This window comes from Mustela putorius, unplaced genomic scaffold, assembly GCF_011764305.1.
Source record: "Mustela putorius furo isolate JIRA1106 unplaced genomic scaffold, ASM1176430v1.1 tig00000179_pilon_pilon_pilon, whole genome shotgun sequence".
Taxonomy (NCBI): Eukaryota; Metazoa; Chordata; class Mammalia; order Carnivora; family Mustelidae; genus Mustela; species Mustela putorius.
The window spans coordinates 14730013-14748682 of NW_025421305.1; the positions used below are offsets into that span (position 1 = coordinate 14730013).

Genomic DNA, 18670 nt, shown 5'->3' on the forward strand with positions numbered 1-18670 from the left:
TTTGAGATTTAGAGTCATTTTTTACTCCAGTTAGCCTACTCTAATACAGGGATAAACAACAACTTAGAGATGAATTAATTAGGGCAAAAGGAAAATGGGGACAGGGAAATAAGATGAACACAGCACAAAGTATATACAGAAAACGCATGTTATAAGGTCTATACAAGTTGTTGGAAATGGGCAAAATATTTGGCTTTGAGTTTCCCAGCATCCAAAGCAAAGAAGGGAATGCTACGATCTATAAGATTCGCAATGCCCCAAAGAGAAATGCATGTTAACACGCAGGAGAAATATGCATTTTTCTGGTTCCTTAAACCAAGGCACATTTCCCCTATGTGGCATGAAAAAGAGGATCAGTGCTATCAGCTGCATTGGGCCATATCCTTAACAGCATCTGTATAGTGGCTCTCACAGAAACATTCCTATAGCTGATAGAACGTCCCTTGATGCAAAAAGTGGCAGAATATGAAAAAAGTGGCTCAGAAATAACACTCTTTTTTTTTTTTTTTAAGATTTTATTTATTTGACAGAGAGAGACACAGTGAGAGAAGTAACACAAGCCGGGAGAGTGGGAGAAGGAGAAGCAGGCTTTCAGCAGAGCAGGGAGCCTGATGTGGGGCTTGATGCCAGGACCCTGGGATCATGACTTGAGCCGAAGGCAGCCGCTTAATGACTGAGCCACCAAGGTGCCCCAGAAATAGCACTTTTAAGAGAGGCCAAGATAGTGTAGTGCACAAAGGCAGCGCTTCAATAGGCCGCCTTAATCCAATATCCAATGACCTGAAAGGGATGGCTTCCTTGCTCTGACATAGGCTCTGAGGTTATCACTTAAGAATCAAAACCATACTTCTGGATGAGCCATGAGGTGGAAGCCCAGTCACACCACACTGCAAGAACACAACCGCATCCCCTGGATGGATGACCTTGTCCTCCAGCCAGACGTGTCAGGAGGCAACCCAACACCTGACTTGCTGACCATAAAGTGAGGAAGTTCCCTTCCCTGACTTGCTTGTTGAGTGGATGGTCCTGGTGTGGATGTTCATTCTGTTTCCACATCTCAAGGGCAGTGATGGGAAGGAAATCAAGGCCGCACATACTGAGGTCACCCTTGGTTTCCTAAGGTCTACAGGTGTGGATGAGAGACATCTGGCCAGGAAGCCAGCCTGCCAGAATCCCAGGAGTGACGGCACTCAGCCACGCCATCAGGAAAGAGGAAGCTAGCAGTATTCTCAGCAGTATTCCAGCCAGCGCTCGAATTCTTCAAGTTTGCAGAGCAGTGAACTGTATCAGACATCCACCCTGTCAAGGGTCTTCACCATGAGGTGGATTACATCCTTCGTGACTGGGATGCTTAACCCTAGGGGCTGGCAGAGAGAACGCATCGCCCTCTGAGAGAAGTGACTGTTGTAAGGGGGAGAGATAGATCATGGGGAAAGGCTCGACTTTTCTCCCAGAAAGCGTGTTGTCCATTTGCCTTATGGGGAAGAGAGGTGCCTGCGCATTCAGGAGCTCAAAGCCATTTCACTCCTGTCCGTTTCCCTCGACCCTTTCCTGCTGCATGCCCGTCACCTCCCTTTAAGACACAGATGGAAATAATACATTAACCATAACCAAGACAGTGTATTTATCAGTGCTATTTATTTACAGAGGCTGATGGCAACAGGATGCAATGTCTTTTTCTTCTTTTTGAAGTTCTTCATGGGACTTTTTTTTTTTTTTTCTTCTCAACAAACATTTAATGAGCAAGTCCAGGGAACTGGGATAGCAGAGTCAGTTAAAAACGTGAGCTTCTGGCTCAACAGATCTAGGTTTGGTCCCATCTGCTCTTATTTCTTTTGCAAATCCATAACCTCTCTAAGCTTTGGTTTCCTCACATGGTTTTCTGAGAGTTTTAGGGGAGGTAATGAACCAAATGCCCTGTTGGAGTAACTAACTGAGTGTGCTCCTCCACCTCCTAATACCGTTCCGGCAAGGCTTAGAATTCCAACATATGAATGGAGAGGGACACATAAATATTCAGCTCATATGGGCACCTTGGTACCAGGGTCCTGGTGTTACCATCTAAAAACAGGAAGTTAGTGGCTTAGTCTGGAATAAGCCAGTCCCTGAATAAGTCAGCTTGGGAGCGGGTCAGCATCACAACTAGTCTGCTCTGAGACTGTGAAGACAAAAGGGCATGGCCAAGTCTGTGATACTATGCAGGATGGACACTTGTATCCCATAGATTCAAAAACAGTGAGGGGGCACCTGGGTGGCTCAGTGGGTTAAAGCCTCTGCCTTCAGCTCAGGTCATGATCTCAGGGTCCTGGGATTGAATTCAGCATCAGGCTCTCTGCTCCACAGGAAGCCTGCTTCCCCCCCCCCCCCCCTGCCTGCCTCTCTGCCTACTTGTGATCTCTCTCGGTCAAACAAATAAATAAAAAAAAATCTTAAAAAAACAAAACAAAACAGAGTATGTCTTTATTAATTTAGTCAGCTGCCTGGCCTTCACTGTTCATTTCTCAGTCTGCCTTTCCCTCTATGGGAAGGGTTCGTACTGGTGTTTACTTACACGGTAAACTCAGCAAGAGCTGTCAGCTGACGTTTCATATGAATATGGGTGTTTAATCAATAAATGTTGACCTTTGGTGGTGGTGATGACAGATTCTTTCTGGCAGGTTATACAGTTCCTGATATAGCAAGCCTTACATTTTCGCAGTTAATTGTATGCTTAAATGTATGTGCTTATACACACACATATAATATGTGCATATACACTGCATGTAGCACACACACATTTATATATATACACACGTGTACACTTATATACATACACACATGCACATAAGTGCTTTGGAATGTTCCCAATTTTAGAAAAAAGCAAGAGGACTGGTTAGTGGTAGAAAGCAATCTGGGGGTTGTCCATTCCCTTGAAAGAATCAGGTCCTTTGTAAATGACACTCTGTTTGGAGGGCACAGGGGTGGTGAAGGGCAGCTGGAAGAAGGGCTGAGAGGAGGCCATGGTTCTTTCACACCTGCCTGGACGCCTGGGCAACAGCTGCGGAGCCCGCCATGTGGAAAAGCTGCCTCCCTCCCCTTTCCCTCACGCTGGAATTCCTGCTACAGGAGCCTTTTATTTCGATTCCAGTTAAACAAATATACCAATGCCCCAGGGGAGGCCACAAACACTCACATGTTAAAACTTGCCTGAAGGCACTTTTTACCTCCAGAAAGAGAAGTGTGTAGCCTTTTAAGCTGGGGTGGAAGGCGGGCCATGGCAGGGAGCTCCGTGCGGGTCCTTTGCTGGAAAGAGGAACAGAGAACCTCAGAGGCAGAACGCGTGACGTCACGCTTATTCTTTGCGCCTGATTTCCCTTCCCTGTCTCATCTTTGAAAGAAGCTTTCGACTGCTGACACAGCAACGTTCAAGGTGAATCATGGATTATTTGTCTACGTGCGTTACCAGTGCTTTCAATTTAAATTTTCAGCCATTTATTCAAGGCCTGGCAATAATAAACTGACAATAAGGAAATGGCACGATTTTCTTAGAGGAGCGCATCAGAAAATAATTTCCTGGGGTCACAGAGAGAACTGGAAACAGCTGGAGTCACTTTGAGGCCATTTTGTGTCGCCAGGCGCAAAGTCCTTTTAGGTTCTAGATGGCCCCGCCCTTCCTGAGGTCTGTTGGACTCCCCCATGCCAGGGACTCGGGGAGCCCCTCTGCTGAGTCTGGTAGACCCGCTCATCTGTGTATGCAACCGAAAGCTTCCCTGGAGCTGGCAATAGTGTAACTGTCCTTCCATCAAACACTTTTTGTACACCCACTTGGTGTCGGGAACTATTAGACTCCGCAAATAAAGTCATTAGAAAAATACGAAAAGCACGAGTAATACGGTGTTAGCCCTGGAAACGTGTACCAGACACGGAGGCCTTTCTTGTTTCCGTTCTGGTCAAACAGCTACTCCCCTCATCTTACTCTAATTAAAATTGCCTGAAGGCAAAAGAGGAAAGTTGGCTGAAAACTAGGGCGAGGGAATAAAAACCCCACAAGTCTTTTTCGGCCTCCCAACGTTTTACCAATGCTGCCCTCTGCAGAGCAAACCTAGAATCGCAACTCAGCCGCGCGCGCAAACTTCTCCACTGGCAGGTGGTTTGGGAGAGAACCTGAAGGTCCAGGGGCCTTCAGACTTGGCTCATAACCCCTCTAAAACAATTGCGAACGATCGTGTGCCTTTGTGCATGTTTTTAAAAAAAACATAGACATGTGAATTTGTGTCATCTTCATAGCTGAGTCGGTTGAATATTCCCACATACGGGTGTGGGCTTTATTTACGTTGTTGCAGACCAAGCTGATCGAAATTATGAAAAATGTCTTCTGTAGCACCTTCTGGTGAATACAGCCCTCGTTGCCAAACCAATCCATCAAATTAGAATTGCTTTTCGACAGGAAAAAATAGTTTGATCATTCTCGTTCAATGTAACTGTGTTTTGGTGTCCAGGATTGTAGTCCTGTGCCCTGACCAGGAGGCAGGTTGGAAGGGGGGTGGGGGAGGCGGGCAGGCAGGGAGACCTGCCTCTGGCTTCCTTGTCTATATCCATGCTGGGTGGTTTGGCCAGCAATCCCCAAGATGGGAAACCCCTTGACTTGTCAAAGTGAGCAGACTGCTGCTGAAAAGTGACATCTACCTTTTTCTAAGTAGCTCCTGGGGACCAAAATTTATCTTTAAGACCTCAAGAGAGACAGAGAAGGAAGAATTATTTTCCAGGAGGCCTCCACTTAAAAAAAAATTAATTAATTAATTTAATAGATAGTGTAAGAGAGCAAAGAGGGAGTGCAGCAGAGGGAGAGGGAGAAGCAACCTCCCTGCTGAGCAGAGAGCCCGATGAGGGGCTCCGTCCCAGGACCCTGGGATCATGACCCATGACCGCAGCCCAAGTCAGACACTTAACTAACTGAGCCACTGAGGCGCCCCCAGGAGGCCAAATCTTAAAAAAAAAAAAAAAGAAATCAACAGAAGCCCATCAGGGTCCTGCATTCTAGGTAATCCTGAAGGAAAGTTGTTTTCTGTCAAAGGCCTGAGCAGGAGCAGAGGGATAAGCAGAACCATCTGATTCTGGCTGTGGCCAGAGTGGAGCTCTCAGCCATTTGTGCCCTGCAGGACTTTATCCCTTAGGATACTCTACGGAAATCACTTTCTACATCTTGGACATCTTGGACATCTTGGACCTAAAACTGGTTGTCTGACAAAGTACCTTTGGTGGCTCTATCCATGGGCTGACTGCTCACTCTTGTCTACACCCGTCTTCTACAATCCCCTTCTCCCACCTAACAAAAGAAAGACATGCACCTTTTACCATCCTGCATTTGACGACATATGTTGTGCTGGTGTAAGAACCTGCACCAGAGGAGTGCCTGGGTGGCTCAGTGGGTTAAGCCTCTGCCTTTGGCTCAAGTCATGATCTCAGGGTCCTGGGATGGAGTCCTGCATCAGGCTCTCTGCTCAGCAGGGGGCCAGCTCCCCCATCCCCTGCCTGCCTCTCTGCCTACTTGTGATCTCTTTCTCTCTCTATGTCAAATAAATAAATAAAATCTTTTAAAAAAATTAAAAAAAAAAAAAAGAACCTGCACCAGACAACAGCACTGTGAGGATATTCAGATTTAAGAGGAGGAGCTGGAGGAGACCAAAGCAAGGGGAGCCATCTTATTTCTTTCTTAAGGGAAATCCTAATGGGCTTGGGGTGGAGAATGTGAAGATGATCTCCTGTCTGCTTTGTAGCTCCTTGAGTGCCAGGCTAAGACATTTTAGTCTTTTTTTTTTTTTTTTTTACGATTTTATTTATTTATTTGACAGATAGAGATCACAAGTAGGCAGAGAGGGAAGCAAAGAAAGAGAGAGAGGGAAGCAGGCTCCTTGCTGAGCAGAGAGACTGATGCAGGGCTCGATCCCAGGACCCTGGGATCATGACCTGAGCCAAAGGCAGAGGCTTTAACCCAATGAGCCACCCAGGTGCCCCTAAGACATTCTAGTCTTGCGCTGCCTGACTCCAGTCTGCTTTCCCAGTCTCAGCACCTGTTGTACCATGTATCCTACTGATGGGAATAGAACTGGCTTCCCCACACACCCTGTGCTCTTCCCATGTCTGACTTGCTCTGACCTTCATCTTGTTCTATCAAAGTCTCTTTCTAGGCTAGCATACTGTTTCCTGATTATTCCCTAGTACAAGCCTCTCTCTTTTCTCTTAATCCTATAATATTCTCTACTATCTCAGGGCATGTATTATATTTTGCCTAGTGCTATAATTATTTAACTTCACGTCTCATGGCTTTTGAGGAAAAAGACTCAAATTCCTCTTTATATTTCCCAGTTTTCTAGTTCAAGATCTGGTATAGAGCAGGTACTTAGAAAGTTTTTCAGGTCCCAGGTCCATCCCAGGTTGTGTGAGTTTATAAAATATACCTTCCAGATTCATGTTCTCTGATCAAAGAATGCATTTCTTCTCATCACACATCTAAAGAATGACAGGATTTGTCTTGAAACTTAGTAGCTTCTAGAGTTCCACCAAAAAGCATCTGTGAGGGTAAGGAAATTTTTGCATGTGATCGGGGATTTTTGCCATGTATGATGATACACTTTGGGTGGCATTTCTAAAACACTGCATGGTGCTTCTAGGTCGTAGACCTTTATTCAGTGATGACATCCTGTGCATAAAGGAAAAACAGGAAGCTCAGTCTGGGCTCATGCATCTCTCTCTCTTTCTTATGGGAGATATTCTGCTGATGACCCAGATTCATTTGTTGATAGAAGTAGTCTTTAAAACATACCAAGTATCAGATATGTTTGGGAATGCATGGAAACATAATAAGATCAACAGACATCAAATGTCATAGTAATTCCCAAGCATGTTGAAACTCCAATTAAATGTGTGGCTGAGAATGAAATGATGGTCCTACCATCACTTAACGGAGACAGGATAAATGAAAAATAGAACAAGGGATGAAAAAGCTCCACCTAAATCATATCAAAATTGGCAGGGACCAAGCTTGTTTAAATATTCATAAATCTGCAAATAAATGGAGTGGCTGGAATGGTTCTGCAGGATAGTGGTTCTCCAAAACAAATAATTTCAGACAAACCAAAGAATTCCAAAAATGAGGGCTACACAAATTGTCTTACATACAATGCATAAAGAATTATGCTTCTGGAAAAAATATGGTTTTTATTTTATTTTATTAGCTATCAAGTGGGAGAACAAATTCTTGAATGGAAATGTGTGCCAAGGTTTATGGCACAGCACGACGGTTTCCTGCCTGGGAGCTTCTTGTTAGATCTGCTGGTAACCCGCTGAGTGACTTTGCCCAATGATCTGTCCATTTTTATTCTTTTAAAAAACTGAACATTGGCCATTGAGTGCAGATAGGAACTCTTTGGACCGCTAATTAGTCTTATTGGAGAGTTGATGAAGTTCTAGAATCTAGGTGAGGTTTGGTGGGGTGAGGCCTGGAGCCAATGACCAAAAAAAGAATTCTTGAGACATATTTGGTGCAACCTGGTGGCTTATTAAAGCATAGGAACAGGACCCATGGGCAGGAAGAGGGGCTGCCCCTAGTTATGAGGGATGGCAGGTTATGTACCACACGGTTGGGGGAAGGTAAGGGAAAGGGAGGTTTCAACAGAACTTTCATATGCTAAAGAGGGCCTACAAGGTACCGGATACAGGAGGTCTTGCGGCATTGATCAAGGTTGTCTTTACCTTTTATTTATTCTTTTAAAAGATTTTATTTATTTATTTGTTTATTTGTCAGAGAGAGAGAGAGAGAGAACACAAGCAGGCAGAGTGGCAGGCAGAGGCAGAGAGAGAAGCAGGCTCCCCACTGAGCAAGGAGCCCGATGTGGGACTTCATCCCAGGACCCTGGGATCATGACCTGAGCAGAAGCAGCGGCTTAACAAACTGAGCCACCCAGGTGTCCCTGTCTTTACCTTTTAGCAGGCCATTAACACCAAGATAGTTGGGATATTCCTAAAGAATATCACATTTGGGGTTAAGCCTCTGCCTTTGGTTCAGGTTATGATCCCAGGGTCCTGGGATCTAGGCCCACATCGGGCTCTCTGCTCGGTGGGTAGCCTGCTTCTCCCTCTGCCTGCCTCTCTGCCTACTTGTGACCTCTGTCAAATAAATAAAATTCTTTAAAAAAAAAAAGAATGTCACATTTGTCCCACCTAGGAGTGCTGGGGGTGAGGGGGGAGATTGCAAGGTGTCAGCCTTTTGCTTTGTCCTCAGCCAGCCTTCTGCTCCCTCATCAGAGTCACCTTTTTTTTTTTTTTAAGATTTTATTTATTTGAGAGAGAGGGAGAGAGTATAAGCCAGGGGGCAGTGGCAGAGGGAGAGAGAGAGGCAGACTCCTCCCTGAGCAGGGAACCCAACATGGAGCTCAGTCCTGGGGCTCCAGGATCGTGACCTGAGCAGAAGGCAGACGCTTAACTGACTGAGCCACCCAGGTGCCCCAAAGAGCCACCCATTCTTTAGATGCTAAATTTAGAGAATTCATCTACCAAGTCTCTTACCCAAACTGCCCTTCCTCATTGAGCACCTACTACAAGCTCTGCCTGCCTGGCACCTGAATATTTGGCAGCCTGGGTGTTCCCATTGAAACCAGTTCTACTCTGGGAGAAATTTCTAGTCTGGCTGTAAATTGGGGTTAGCGAGGTCAGCCTCCATTCTGCTAAAAAACAAAGCCAGCCTTTCATAGGAATAAGAAGTTGGTGCGTTACCACATGTTTTTCCAACATCCTCTATAAAAACCCTTTGTAGTGCTCACTGGATGACCTCTCACTGACCTTTCTCTTATATTCTAAATGCCGTTGTCATGCCAAGCTTGATGAGGGTTTTTATTCTTTCTGCAATAATAGGGTTGTCAGACTTAGCAAATAAGGATATAGGGCATCCGGTTAAATTTGAAGTTCAGATAATAAAACGAAGAATTTTTTAATATATAACTCATGGGACATAGTTACACTAAAAACTGTTCTTTATCAGTCTGAGATAGACTATAATGGGATATCTTGTTGGCAACTCTATACAGGGATTCAAATGTCCTAATTTTCACATCCATTGTTTCTGCTGTTTATCCCTCATATCAGGAAACAATGAGGCACAACCAGGAACTACTTTAGTTACCTGAAAAGAACATGCAGTCTCCCCCCCAGAAAAAAAATTATGAATAACACATAATAGATACACTTTTTATTAATGAGTGTCCTGAGGGTTGTCTAATCTTTTCCCTGATGTGATAACTACTTCCTTTTAGTCTTTACCTCTTCATTTTCATCTCTGGCACCACTTGTCTCACTTTCTTCAATAAAAAAAGGAAAAATCCTTTATTTCATCTCTGCAATGCGAAGGACAGTGGTTCTCAAATCCTTTGGCTATATGGTCTTCCTACTCCCATGAGTTCCGAGTCCAGTCAGGAACAGCCACCCTATGCCTATTTTGGTTTCCATTACTGAGTAGTGTGTGTGTGAAGTAAAGGTGACCTTCCCATTTCAGTTGAAACATTTGGAAAAGACACTGTTTTCTTTTCTTTCCTTTTTCTCTTTGTTTTTGTTTTTAAATTAGCATAGTTATGGGGGGGGGTCTACCCATGTCTTCAGCGCTTTCTCTTGGCTACTTTTCTTCCAACTATTGACAGCACTCAACACTTCCCTCTGAGGGTCCTCAGGGAGCTGGTGGCCTCCTGCCCAGGACATAGCCTGAAGGCAAGTCGCTTTGCAGTTGTGTTTGGAGACACAGCATTTAAACTTCCATCATTACTAAGAAAATTAAAACAAAACAAAACAAAACAAACACCCTAACCAAAAAATACTAACTTCCATCATCGCATAAAGTTAGGGGGTCTAGGGAAGAGGGGCTAACTGGGGAAACAAACAAACAAACAAACAACTGCACTTGATTTTATTTATTTATTTGACAGAGAGAGACAGCGAGAGAGGGAACACATGCAGGAGAAGTGGGAGAGGGAGAAGCAGACTCTCCACTGAGCAGGGAGTTCGACACAGGGCTGGATCCCAGGACCCTGAGCTGAAGGCAGACGCTCAACTGACTGAGCCACCCAAGCATCCCTACCCTGCACTTTTTTTTTACTCATCTCATTTAATCTTCCTGGGGTGACCACAGCAGATAAGCATTATAATTTCCTCCATTTTTCACACGAAGAATCTGAGGCACAGAAAGCCGAGTCGGGAATTCAGATCTTTTGATTCTGACATCTCTGCTCTCAACCTTTTCTTTTTCCCCCCTTCTGGAGGTTTCCCATGGCTATGCTTTAAATTTCTTTTTGCAGCAGCTGAAAATAATAATGTATTTACTATGATCCTGTGTGTGTGTGTGTGTGTGTGTGTGTGTTAAACACATACACACTCTTTGTTTAACAAATTTTGCAAATCTCTAGAAGGATACAAAGTAGAGGCCTCTGCCTCTCCTACTCCTTTTCTATTTCCCCAAGGTAACTATTTCCCTAAGGTAACCAGTGGTGAGCAGTTTGCGGCTCAGTCCCAGTATTTACTGTGAACATGAACTTCTTGGTGCTTTCTGTCTCTTCATCCATTTCTGCCACAAGCCTGCCTTTCCTTCGCTGGGTGATTTCTTTACAGTTTTCCAGTGTGTTATAGAAGCCCAAAGGGTGTGGGGGCTGGTGTCTCACCAGCTTGGGTATTCAATCCATCCTTGCATGGTCTCTCAATAACTTCAGGAAAAGTCTCTCTTTTACTGAGGACTTTTTTTTCTTTTTTAGTCTGGGAGTGTTTTTTGGCTGGGGAGGGCGTGGGTGTGGTGGTGGATGGGAGGGTAGGAGGGGTGGGAAGGAGAATCACTGTGCTGGAATAAATGAGTGGGTCTTCCTACAGAGAAGAATTTCCTCAGGTGATAGGTCGTGAGGTTTAAGAGGCCTGTTGCAAGGTTTTACTGCAGCCCAAATAATTTATGTCAAATGAAGTGCACCATGGTTTAGCTTTCTGGCTTTTACAGTAGGATTTGTTGGGGTAGCTTAATGTTTTAATTAATTAACTTCAAGCTGGTATTCTATATAAACACAAATTGTCACTTCCCCCACTCCGGAGTTCCTCTTAGACATAGAAATGGGTAATGGCTGAGCAAAATGAGGGGAGTTGGAATTACTGGCCCACTGTGACTTCATCTGAGTTTCATATCTCAGGGAGTAACCATCCATCCAAGGTGCAACCCCAGCCTTCGCCCCCTGGGGCCAACTCACAAGACCAACGGAATAGGAACGCGGGGCCCCAATAAGGCAAATGGGTCACCAAAATTCTGATCTTTCTAGATACAAAGGAATGTGTACTCACAGAGTTCTACAGTCGTTCAGACTCTGACTGCTCCATTGATGGTCATTGATGCTAATTTTCCCAGCAGAGCATCGAGAGATAGAGAAGGGAGGACTCAGAGGGTGGCCTAAGCAGGTGCAGACTGCCCCCCTCTGGAAGCCGGGCACAGGCAGGTGGAAAGGGCCAGGCTTGGTGGTCACAGGTCCTTGCCATTGATGGCGGGGTGAACTTGAACATGAACCTAACCTCTGGGGCCACTGGAAGTTAGTGGACCAGAGGCTCGCCTCCCTGGATGTGTCTGCAAATTCCTTAGTACAGTGCACAGACTAACAGCCTATCAAAGCCCTGCTAGTGTGTAGCCATTACTTTGTCCCATCTGGGTTTTACCATTTCTTTGCTTTTGACACTTTTCTCTCAGAATCTGCAGAGGGTGGCAGAACACTTTGGTAGGCTCTCCCCTCTTGTCGCCTCAGGTTCTCAAGGGTTAGGCGCAGCTGGCCTAGGGCCCAAAGCCTGTGAGACTTTTAGGGGCCTATGATAATATTTTAATTTCTCTTTAGATCAGAAGAAAAAAACGCACTTGTTAATGAACAAATGGCAATGAATCCAGTCCACATTATATCGATCTTTATACTGGTGCAGTCACAAGATAAAAATGTTTAATTAATTAATTAATTAATTTTTTTAAGGAGGAAGAGACTTCAAAGGCAAAAAAGCCTGGAGCCCTCAAATCACGATGCAAACCTGAACATTCTGGAATCACTTCAGGCTGTCAGCAGGCAGCTGGAGGTGTCTTTTGGCAAAGGCCTGAAGGGTCAAGGGGATTTGGGAGATACCTTTTATCAGCTACTGAACAGCACACATACCTTTTTCTGGAGCAAACCTTCAGTGCCTGCATAAGCAGAGCAAACAGCTTCTGTTTGTCCAGGCAACTTACCAAGTAGGAGTCTGAAGGGAGGCCTGAGGGGAGGATGAATGGCTCTGAATTCGGTGTTTGGGATGAAGGGGGCCACATGAGGGCACTTTTCAAATAGCTAAAGCTTATATCTTAGATCCCATGTTGTGGAGGCCAAGAAAAACAGGGCTGTACCCACCTCGAGTCTAGCCCTGACGTAAGTACAGCCATCTTGGCAAAGCAAAAGCTGGCACCTTGCACCCCCTCTCCACCCACTCCTCTCCCCTCAGTAGTATGTGTGACATTCCTTGGCAACCCCTAGCTGCCCTAAAAGAAAAGCAAATAGTTAACTTGCAGAGATCACAATCCTGCAAGACAGGAGTCTCCCTCACTTTACAAATGTCCTAGTGATTTACAACAAAGAATCTATCTTCTCAATAGCCCAATTTCAAGAGACAAATAACTCAGTTCCTTAAGTCCTATTGTCGCCCTCCCCACCATAAAACTGAAGGAGGCTGAGGCAGAAGGAAATGTAAATAAAATTAAATTTCTTCTAAACCTAAATCTCACTAACAAGGACACTTGATGGGAGAAATGTGAAACTTTATCTCTAACCCTCCAAGATAGTGTCAGCGATCGTTCCCAAGCATATGACCCACTGATATACATCTAGAGGGTCTCACAAGAAGATTTTTATTACTGGTAATGAATAACCTTTTCCCCAGACAGTAGCTAGCCCCTCAAGGTCCTGGAGACCTCGCTTCCAAAATTCCTTAGTGTTAGGGTATGGAGTCGACCACCCCTCAATTAGACAGAGAACACTCTCGATAATGCAAGTCACACAGGGACGTTTATTTCCAGCTAGCTGGGGTTCAAGTATCTGCCTGGTGCAGCGGGTTTCAACAAGGACCCCAAGTACTCAAAGCCAAGGGCTCATATAGCATTTCCAAAGCACTTAACACACAGCAATTGTCCATAGCTCCATTCACACCTGGCGCCACACTTGACAGCTTACCTTTGCATCACCCCCAGGTGGTTTAGTGAGATAAGCTCTTTACCAATGCATCTAGTCCACAGCCGCCTGTATTCTGGTGCTTAGGATTGACTTGTTTTCCAAAACTTGTATTTCTAGCTTGTTTTTCAAGCTTCCCCTAGTCCTTCCTCCCTCAACTCAGTAAAATGGCTTCCCGGCCTTCAAGATGGCCGTTCTCATGCCAACCCATTCATACATTCCCCCCTTTAGTTGTTTATAATGAGGAATCCTGCTCATTGATAAAGCAGTCGTAGGGGCCCTCAGGAGCAGGCAATTTCTCATCCTGCTGTCTTAAAACCATGAGCTGGATGGCATTAACACAATCTTTTACAAAATTAATAAGCTTATTCAGAATGCAAGGGCCAAAAGTTAGAATGAGCATAAGCAAAACAAATGGGCCAACTAAGGTAGAAACCAAGGTGGTGAACCAGGGGGTCCTATTAAACCAAGCCTCAAACCAGTTCTCCCGTGCCTCCCTCTCCTTCTTCCTGTTGGCTAATCCTTCTCTCACCTTAGCCATGGATTCTTTTACTACCCCAGTTTGGTCAGCATAAAAGCAGCATTCTTCTCCTAATGCGGCACATAGTCCCCCTTGTTGGAGGAGCAACAAATCAAGCTCTCTTCTATTTTGGAGTACCACCTTGGACAGGGAGGTGAGAGATTTTTCTAAATGACTTATCGAGGTCTCTATTCTTTCTAGATCCTCATCTATGGCCGCCCTCAGAGAGGTCATTCCTGTTGTTGAATAACCAGGGAGGCTATGCCAGTCCCAACTCCAGCTACTCCTAACCTGAACAAGGTAGCAATAGTGCAGTGATGGGCTCTCTTTTACTTCTCTCACTTGTGCCTTTACTCCAGTGAGAATACATGTGTTCCTCAGGGTGGTAGAGGATGCGGGGCATCACAGCCACCAGGACACAGAACTCCTCAGAGGCATTAAAGACCGAGGTCAGGAGGCACGGGGTGAGGCCAGTCTTTGAACATATCCACCATCCATTATTTTCTGGGATTAGCCACTTTGGGCCACCTTTTCAACTAGGGGTGTTATCTATGGAAGTGCAAAGACTTCGTTTAACATGTAACACTCTCCCTAGGCGGGTTCTGTTACCACTCACTCACTGTAGGGTTAGACCGATTTTACAGTCCCCCCATGAACATTGAGAGGGGCTCTCCTTTGATAATAGATTATAGGTGGCATTTAGCCCTATTGCTTCATAAAACGGAGGCTTCACATCATAACACATCCAACATGAGGCCGTGAGATTAGGGCTGGTGGCGTTAAGGGTCCCATACATAGTAAGCATTAGTTTCCATACAGAGTCTTCAACGGCCTGTGTAGTAGGTGCCGGGGAGATTATAGGGGTGTTAGTCTGGGGTCTTATGGTCCTCTTTGTGATTTTTTTTTTTTTTAACCTGGGTTCTTGGTAGGGGCAGGGGAAGCTGGAGGAGCCTTTTGGCCAGCCGGAGGAGCCAGCACCCTATTTGGACCTACAGGAGTATTGCCCATCTCTACTGCCTCAACCTTCAATCTAACAAAAATAGTGGATCTCACATGTCCCCGGTATTTGTAGAACACTATTGCCCACTGTTTTCCTTGAATCCAGTTTTTAACTCCTTCCTGTCTTCCCTGGTCAGTGAACTGAACTCGGATCCTGTCTAAGTCATAGGGGAACAAGGCCCTCGAAGGAGAGGAACAGCTGCCTCTCTAAGCTTCCCTTAATTAACAAAAGCAAATTTTAGAGAGTCTGGTCGTGAAACCGCCCACCTCCAATCCCCATCATTAGAGGTGACACAGGCCCAACTCTTACAGAAGGAATACTGGACCTCCCCGCCCCCACATTATCGGCCCTTAGAGTGTCCCGGGCAGGCATAGAATCCATAGCTTCGAGCTAAATTGGGTGCCCTGGACTCGTAATGAGGGTTGATATCCCTGAAGCAGAAGGTTAAGTCTGGCCACCATGTGGCTAGTGGGGCCATGCGGGTGATTTCGTTGAGAGTCCTACCAGTCTCTCCATTGGTCAGGATCCATGTCTGCTTATAAGGCTGACGAGGTTTGGTTTCTGCATGGTTCCTTTTCCAGTCGTTGAGCAGGGTCAGGACCAGCAGCCACTTCATCATTAGACTAGACGGGAGATTCGGTGCGTCCCCGAGGTCTGGAGAGTTATAGAATCAGGAGGTTATCAGGGTATTCTTGCACAGTCCACCCCCTGGCTTGTCTCTGCTCCGGCTGGGTGGCTCGGCATACGTGGGAGTGGTGGACCCAAGGCCCAATGCCGTCAACCTTTAAGGCAGTGGGGGTAACCAGAACAACCACATAAGGACCTTTCCATCTTTCTTCTAAGGTTCGGGACCTGTGTCTCCTTACCCATACCCAATCCCCTGGGACAATACCATGTTCTGGATTCGGTGTATCCCTGGTCTCATACAAAAAGCGCACCATGGGCCAGATTTCACACTGAACCTCCTGTAGGGCCTTCAAACTGGCCAGATAATTTGGGGTCACATTAGAGTCTTGGTCTGGCAAGGCACAGACAATAACGGGGGGTGGTCTCCCATATAGAATTTCGAAGGAAGTTAATCCATGCACATAAGGGGAGTTCTGAACCCGGAATATGGCATAGGGTAGGAGGGTCATGCCAGTCTCGATGGTTAATTTAAATAAGGTGTCTTTTAAGGTTCGATTCATCCTTTTACCTGCCTGGAGCTCTGGGAACTATAATCACAATGTAACTTCCAATTGGTTCCCACCACTTGGGCCAGTCCTTGTAGGACTTTGCTGATGAACGCCGGGCCGTTATCGGACCCTAAAACCTCGGGACACCATATCTGGATATGATTTCTTCTAGTAATGCCTTAGCGACAACCTGGGCAGTCTCTCGTTTGGTGGGGAAAACGTCCACCCAGCCTGAAAAGGTGTCAACCAATCCCAGCAAGTACTTAGACACCCATACCTCCCAGGTTTTACCTCAGTAAAATCCACCTCCCAACTTCGTCCTGGTGCCCTCCCCCGTACCCTCGTACCTGTATGTAGGGGTCCCTTCTTACTGGGTTTCATAGCCTGGCATCCAATACACTGATCCACGATCTCCTGGATTTGGGTTGTTTGTCCCGGGAACCGGAGGCACGCAGACTCAAGAATTGTCAGCAGTTTTCTCTTTCCTAAATGGGTGGCTTGGTGCAGGTTGGAAAGCAGGAACAGTCCTAGTTTTGCCTGTAGATTCCCTCTGAATCCCGATGCCACCCATGCCTATCAGGCTCTGGGCAGTGGTGGTTTTGGATCCATTGCATATCCTCTGGGGTGTAGTCAGGTCACGGGGGCAAGCGTGGGCGCTCAGTTGCGGGCAAGGCGAGTGCCAAAGTTGGTGAAGCTATTGCTGCCTTTTCAGCGGCCTCATCCGCTCGCCGGTTTCCTTCAGCCTCCGAGGTCCGGGCAGACTGGTGTCCAGGGAGGTGAACAACTGCAACTGCCCGGGGCTTTTGCACTGCCGCCAGTCGCCTCTGCACCTCTGGGAGATTACGCAGTTCCTTTCCCTCCGCTGTAACAAAGCCCCTCTCCCGGTAGATGGCGCCATGCACATGGACAGTGCCGAAAGCGTAGCGGCTATCTGTGTAAACAGACCCCCATTTCCCTTCAGCCCATTCTAACGCCTCTGCTAGGGCAATCAGTTCAGCCTTTTGGGCTGAGGTCCCCGGGGGAAGCGAGGCACTCCAAACGACATTCCCGTCTTGGTCCACCACTGCCGCACCCGCCCTTCGCACCCCATCCATGATGAAGCTGCTTCCATCAGTGAACCACACCAGCTCACTGTTGGGGAGGGCGGTGTCCTGGAGGTCGGGGTGCACCTGGGTAATTTCTGTCATGATCTCCTGGCAGTCATGCAGGAGGGCTTCTAGATCCGGGGTTGGCAGCAGGGTGGCTGGATTCAGTGCAGTTGGTTCAGTAAAGATGATCCGAGGTGCATCTAACAAGAGTCCTTGGTAATGGGTCAGGCAAGCATTGGTCATCCACCTGCCGGCGGGATGTTTCAGGACTCCCTCGATCGCATGGGGAGTTACTACCTTCAGATGCTGCCCGAAAGTGAGTTTGTCTGCATCCTTTACCATCAGGGCTACTGCCGCGAAATCCTTAGGCAAGGGCCATCCTGAAGCTACTGGGTCTAATCTCTTAGATAAGTAGGCAACCAGGCGCTTCCATGGCCCCAGGCACTGCATCAGTACCTCTTTTGCTATCCCCCTCCTCTCGTGGACAATGAAGAGGGTGAAGGGCTTCAGAGGGTCTGGCAACGACAGGGCTGGTGTCTTTAAGAGGGCAGTCTTAAGTTCATCAAAGGCCTTTTGCTGTTTCACCCCCCAGGCCTTATCTTTGGTTGCCTCATACAGGGGCTTCACTATCTCAGCATACCCCAGAATCCATAGCCGGCAGTAGCCCGCTGTCTCTGGAAACTCCCAGACTTCTTGGGTCGAGGTTGGGACTGGGAGCCTGAGAATAGTCTCTTTCGTAACCTCTGTTAACCATCCGGTCCCTTCCTTCAATTTATACCCCAGGTAGGTGACTGTCTGCCTGCATATTGCGCTGGACCCCTAGCCCAATTGTCCCAGTTCCTGGAGGAGGTCTCCAGTGGCCCGTTGGCACTCAGCCTCAGTGGCGGCTGCCAGAAGCAAGTCATCTACGTATTGCAGGAGTGTAACTGAGGAGTGTAACTGAGTCACGACTCCCGTGGAACGAGTCCAGATCCTGATTTAAGGCTTCATTAAACAGAGTAGGAGAGTTTTTGAAGCCTTGTGGTAGTCTAGTCCAGGTTAACTCTCTGGAGGTTCCTGTAATGTCATCATGCCATTAGAAGGCAAAAATGTGTTGACTGCTGGGTGCCAGGGCTATCCTTTAGGTCCAGGGTAGTATACCAAATATATGAAGGGGGTAAGTGACTTAGCAGGGTTTAAGGGTTGGGGACCGTGTGGTGGATGTCCTCGATCCTCTTATTTACTCCCCTCAAGTCCTGGACTGGTCTGTAATCCTTTCCCCCTGGTTTCTTAATGGGGAGAAGCGGGGTGTTCCAGGCAGAGTGGCAGGGTTTCAGTAACCCAGCTTCTAAGAGGCGGTTAATGTGTGGGGCAATCCCTTTTCACGCCTCAGTGGGCATGGGGTACTGGCGGACCTGGATAGGCTGGGCCGAGGCTTTCACTTCCACCACTACTGGTGTTCGGTGGGTCGCCAGACCCATAATGCTATCTCTGCCCATGCCTGAGGGTACGTTCTAAGCCAGTAATCCATCTCATGGGGCCACTCTATGGGGGAGGAGGTGTCCTGCAGGACAAACAGGCGATGCTCATCTGCGAGGGACAAGGTCAAAACATGAAAGGCCTATTCCTGGCCGTCCATTACTTTGATGCCATCCGGCTCAAAGCGGATACGGGCCTGGACTTTG

General features: G+C 46.7%; 1 protein-coding gene across 1 annotated transcript; it reads right to left on the reverse strand.

Moving 5' to 3' along the window:
- Positions 1 to 13042: 13042 nt before the first annotated feature.
- LOC106006529 lies at positions 13043 to 18466 on the reverse strand. Its single transcript, XM_045076703.1, has 3 exons — positions 18372 to 18466; positions 16266 to 17724; positions 13043 to 15397 (listed from the first exon to the last, which is right to left on the reverse strand). The coding sequence occupies exons 1-2, from the start codon at positions 18464 to 18466 to the stop codon at positions 16554 to 16556; spliced, it is 1266 nt and encodes a 421-aa protein (XP_044932638.1). The 3' UTR covers positions 13043 to 15397; positions 16266 to 16553.
- Positions 18467 to 18670: the final 204 nt, after the last annotated feature.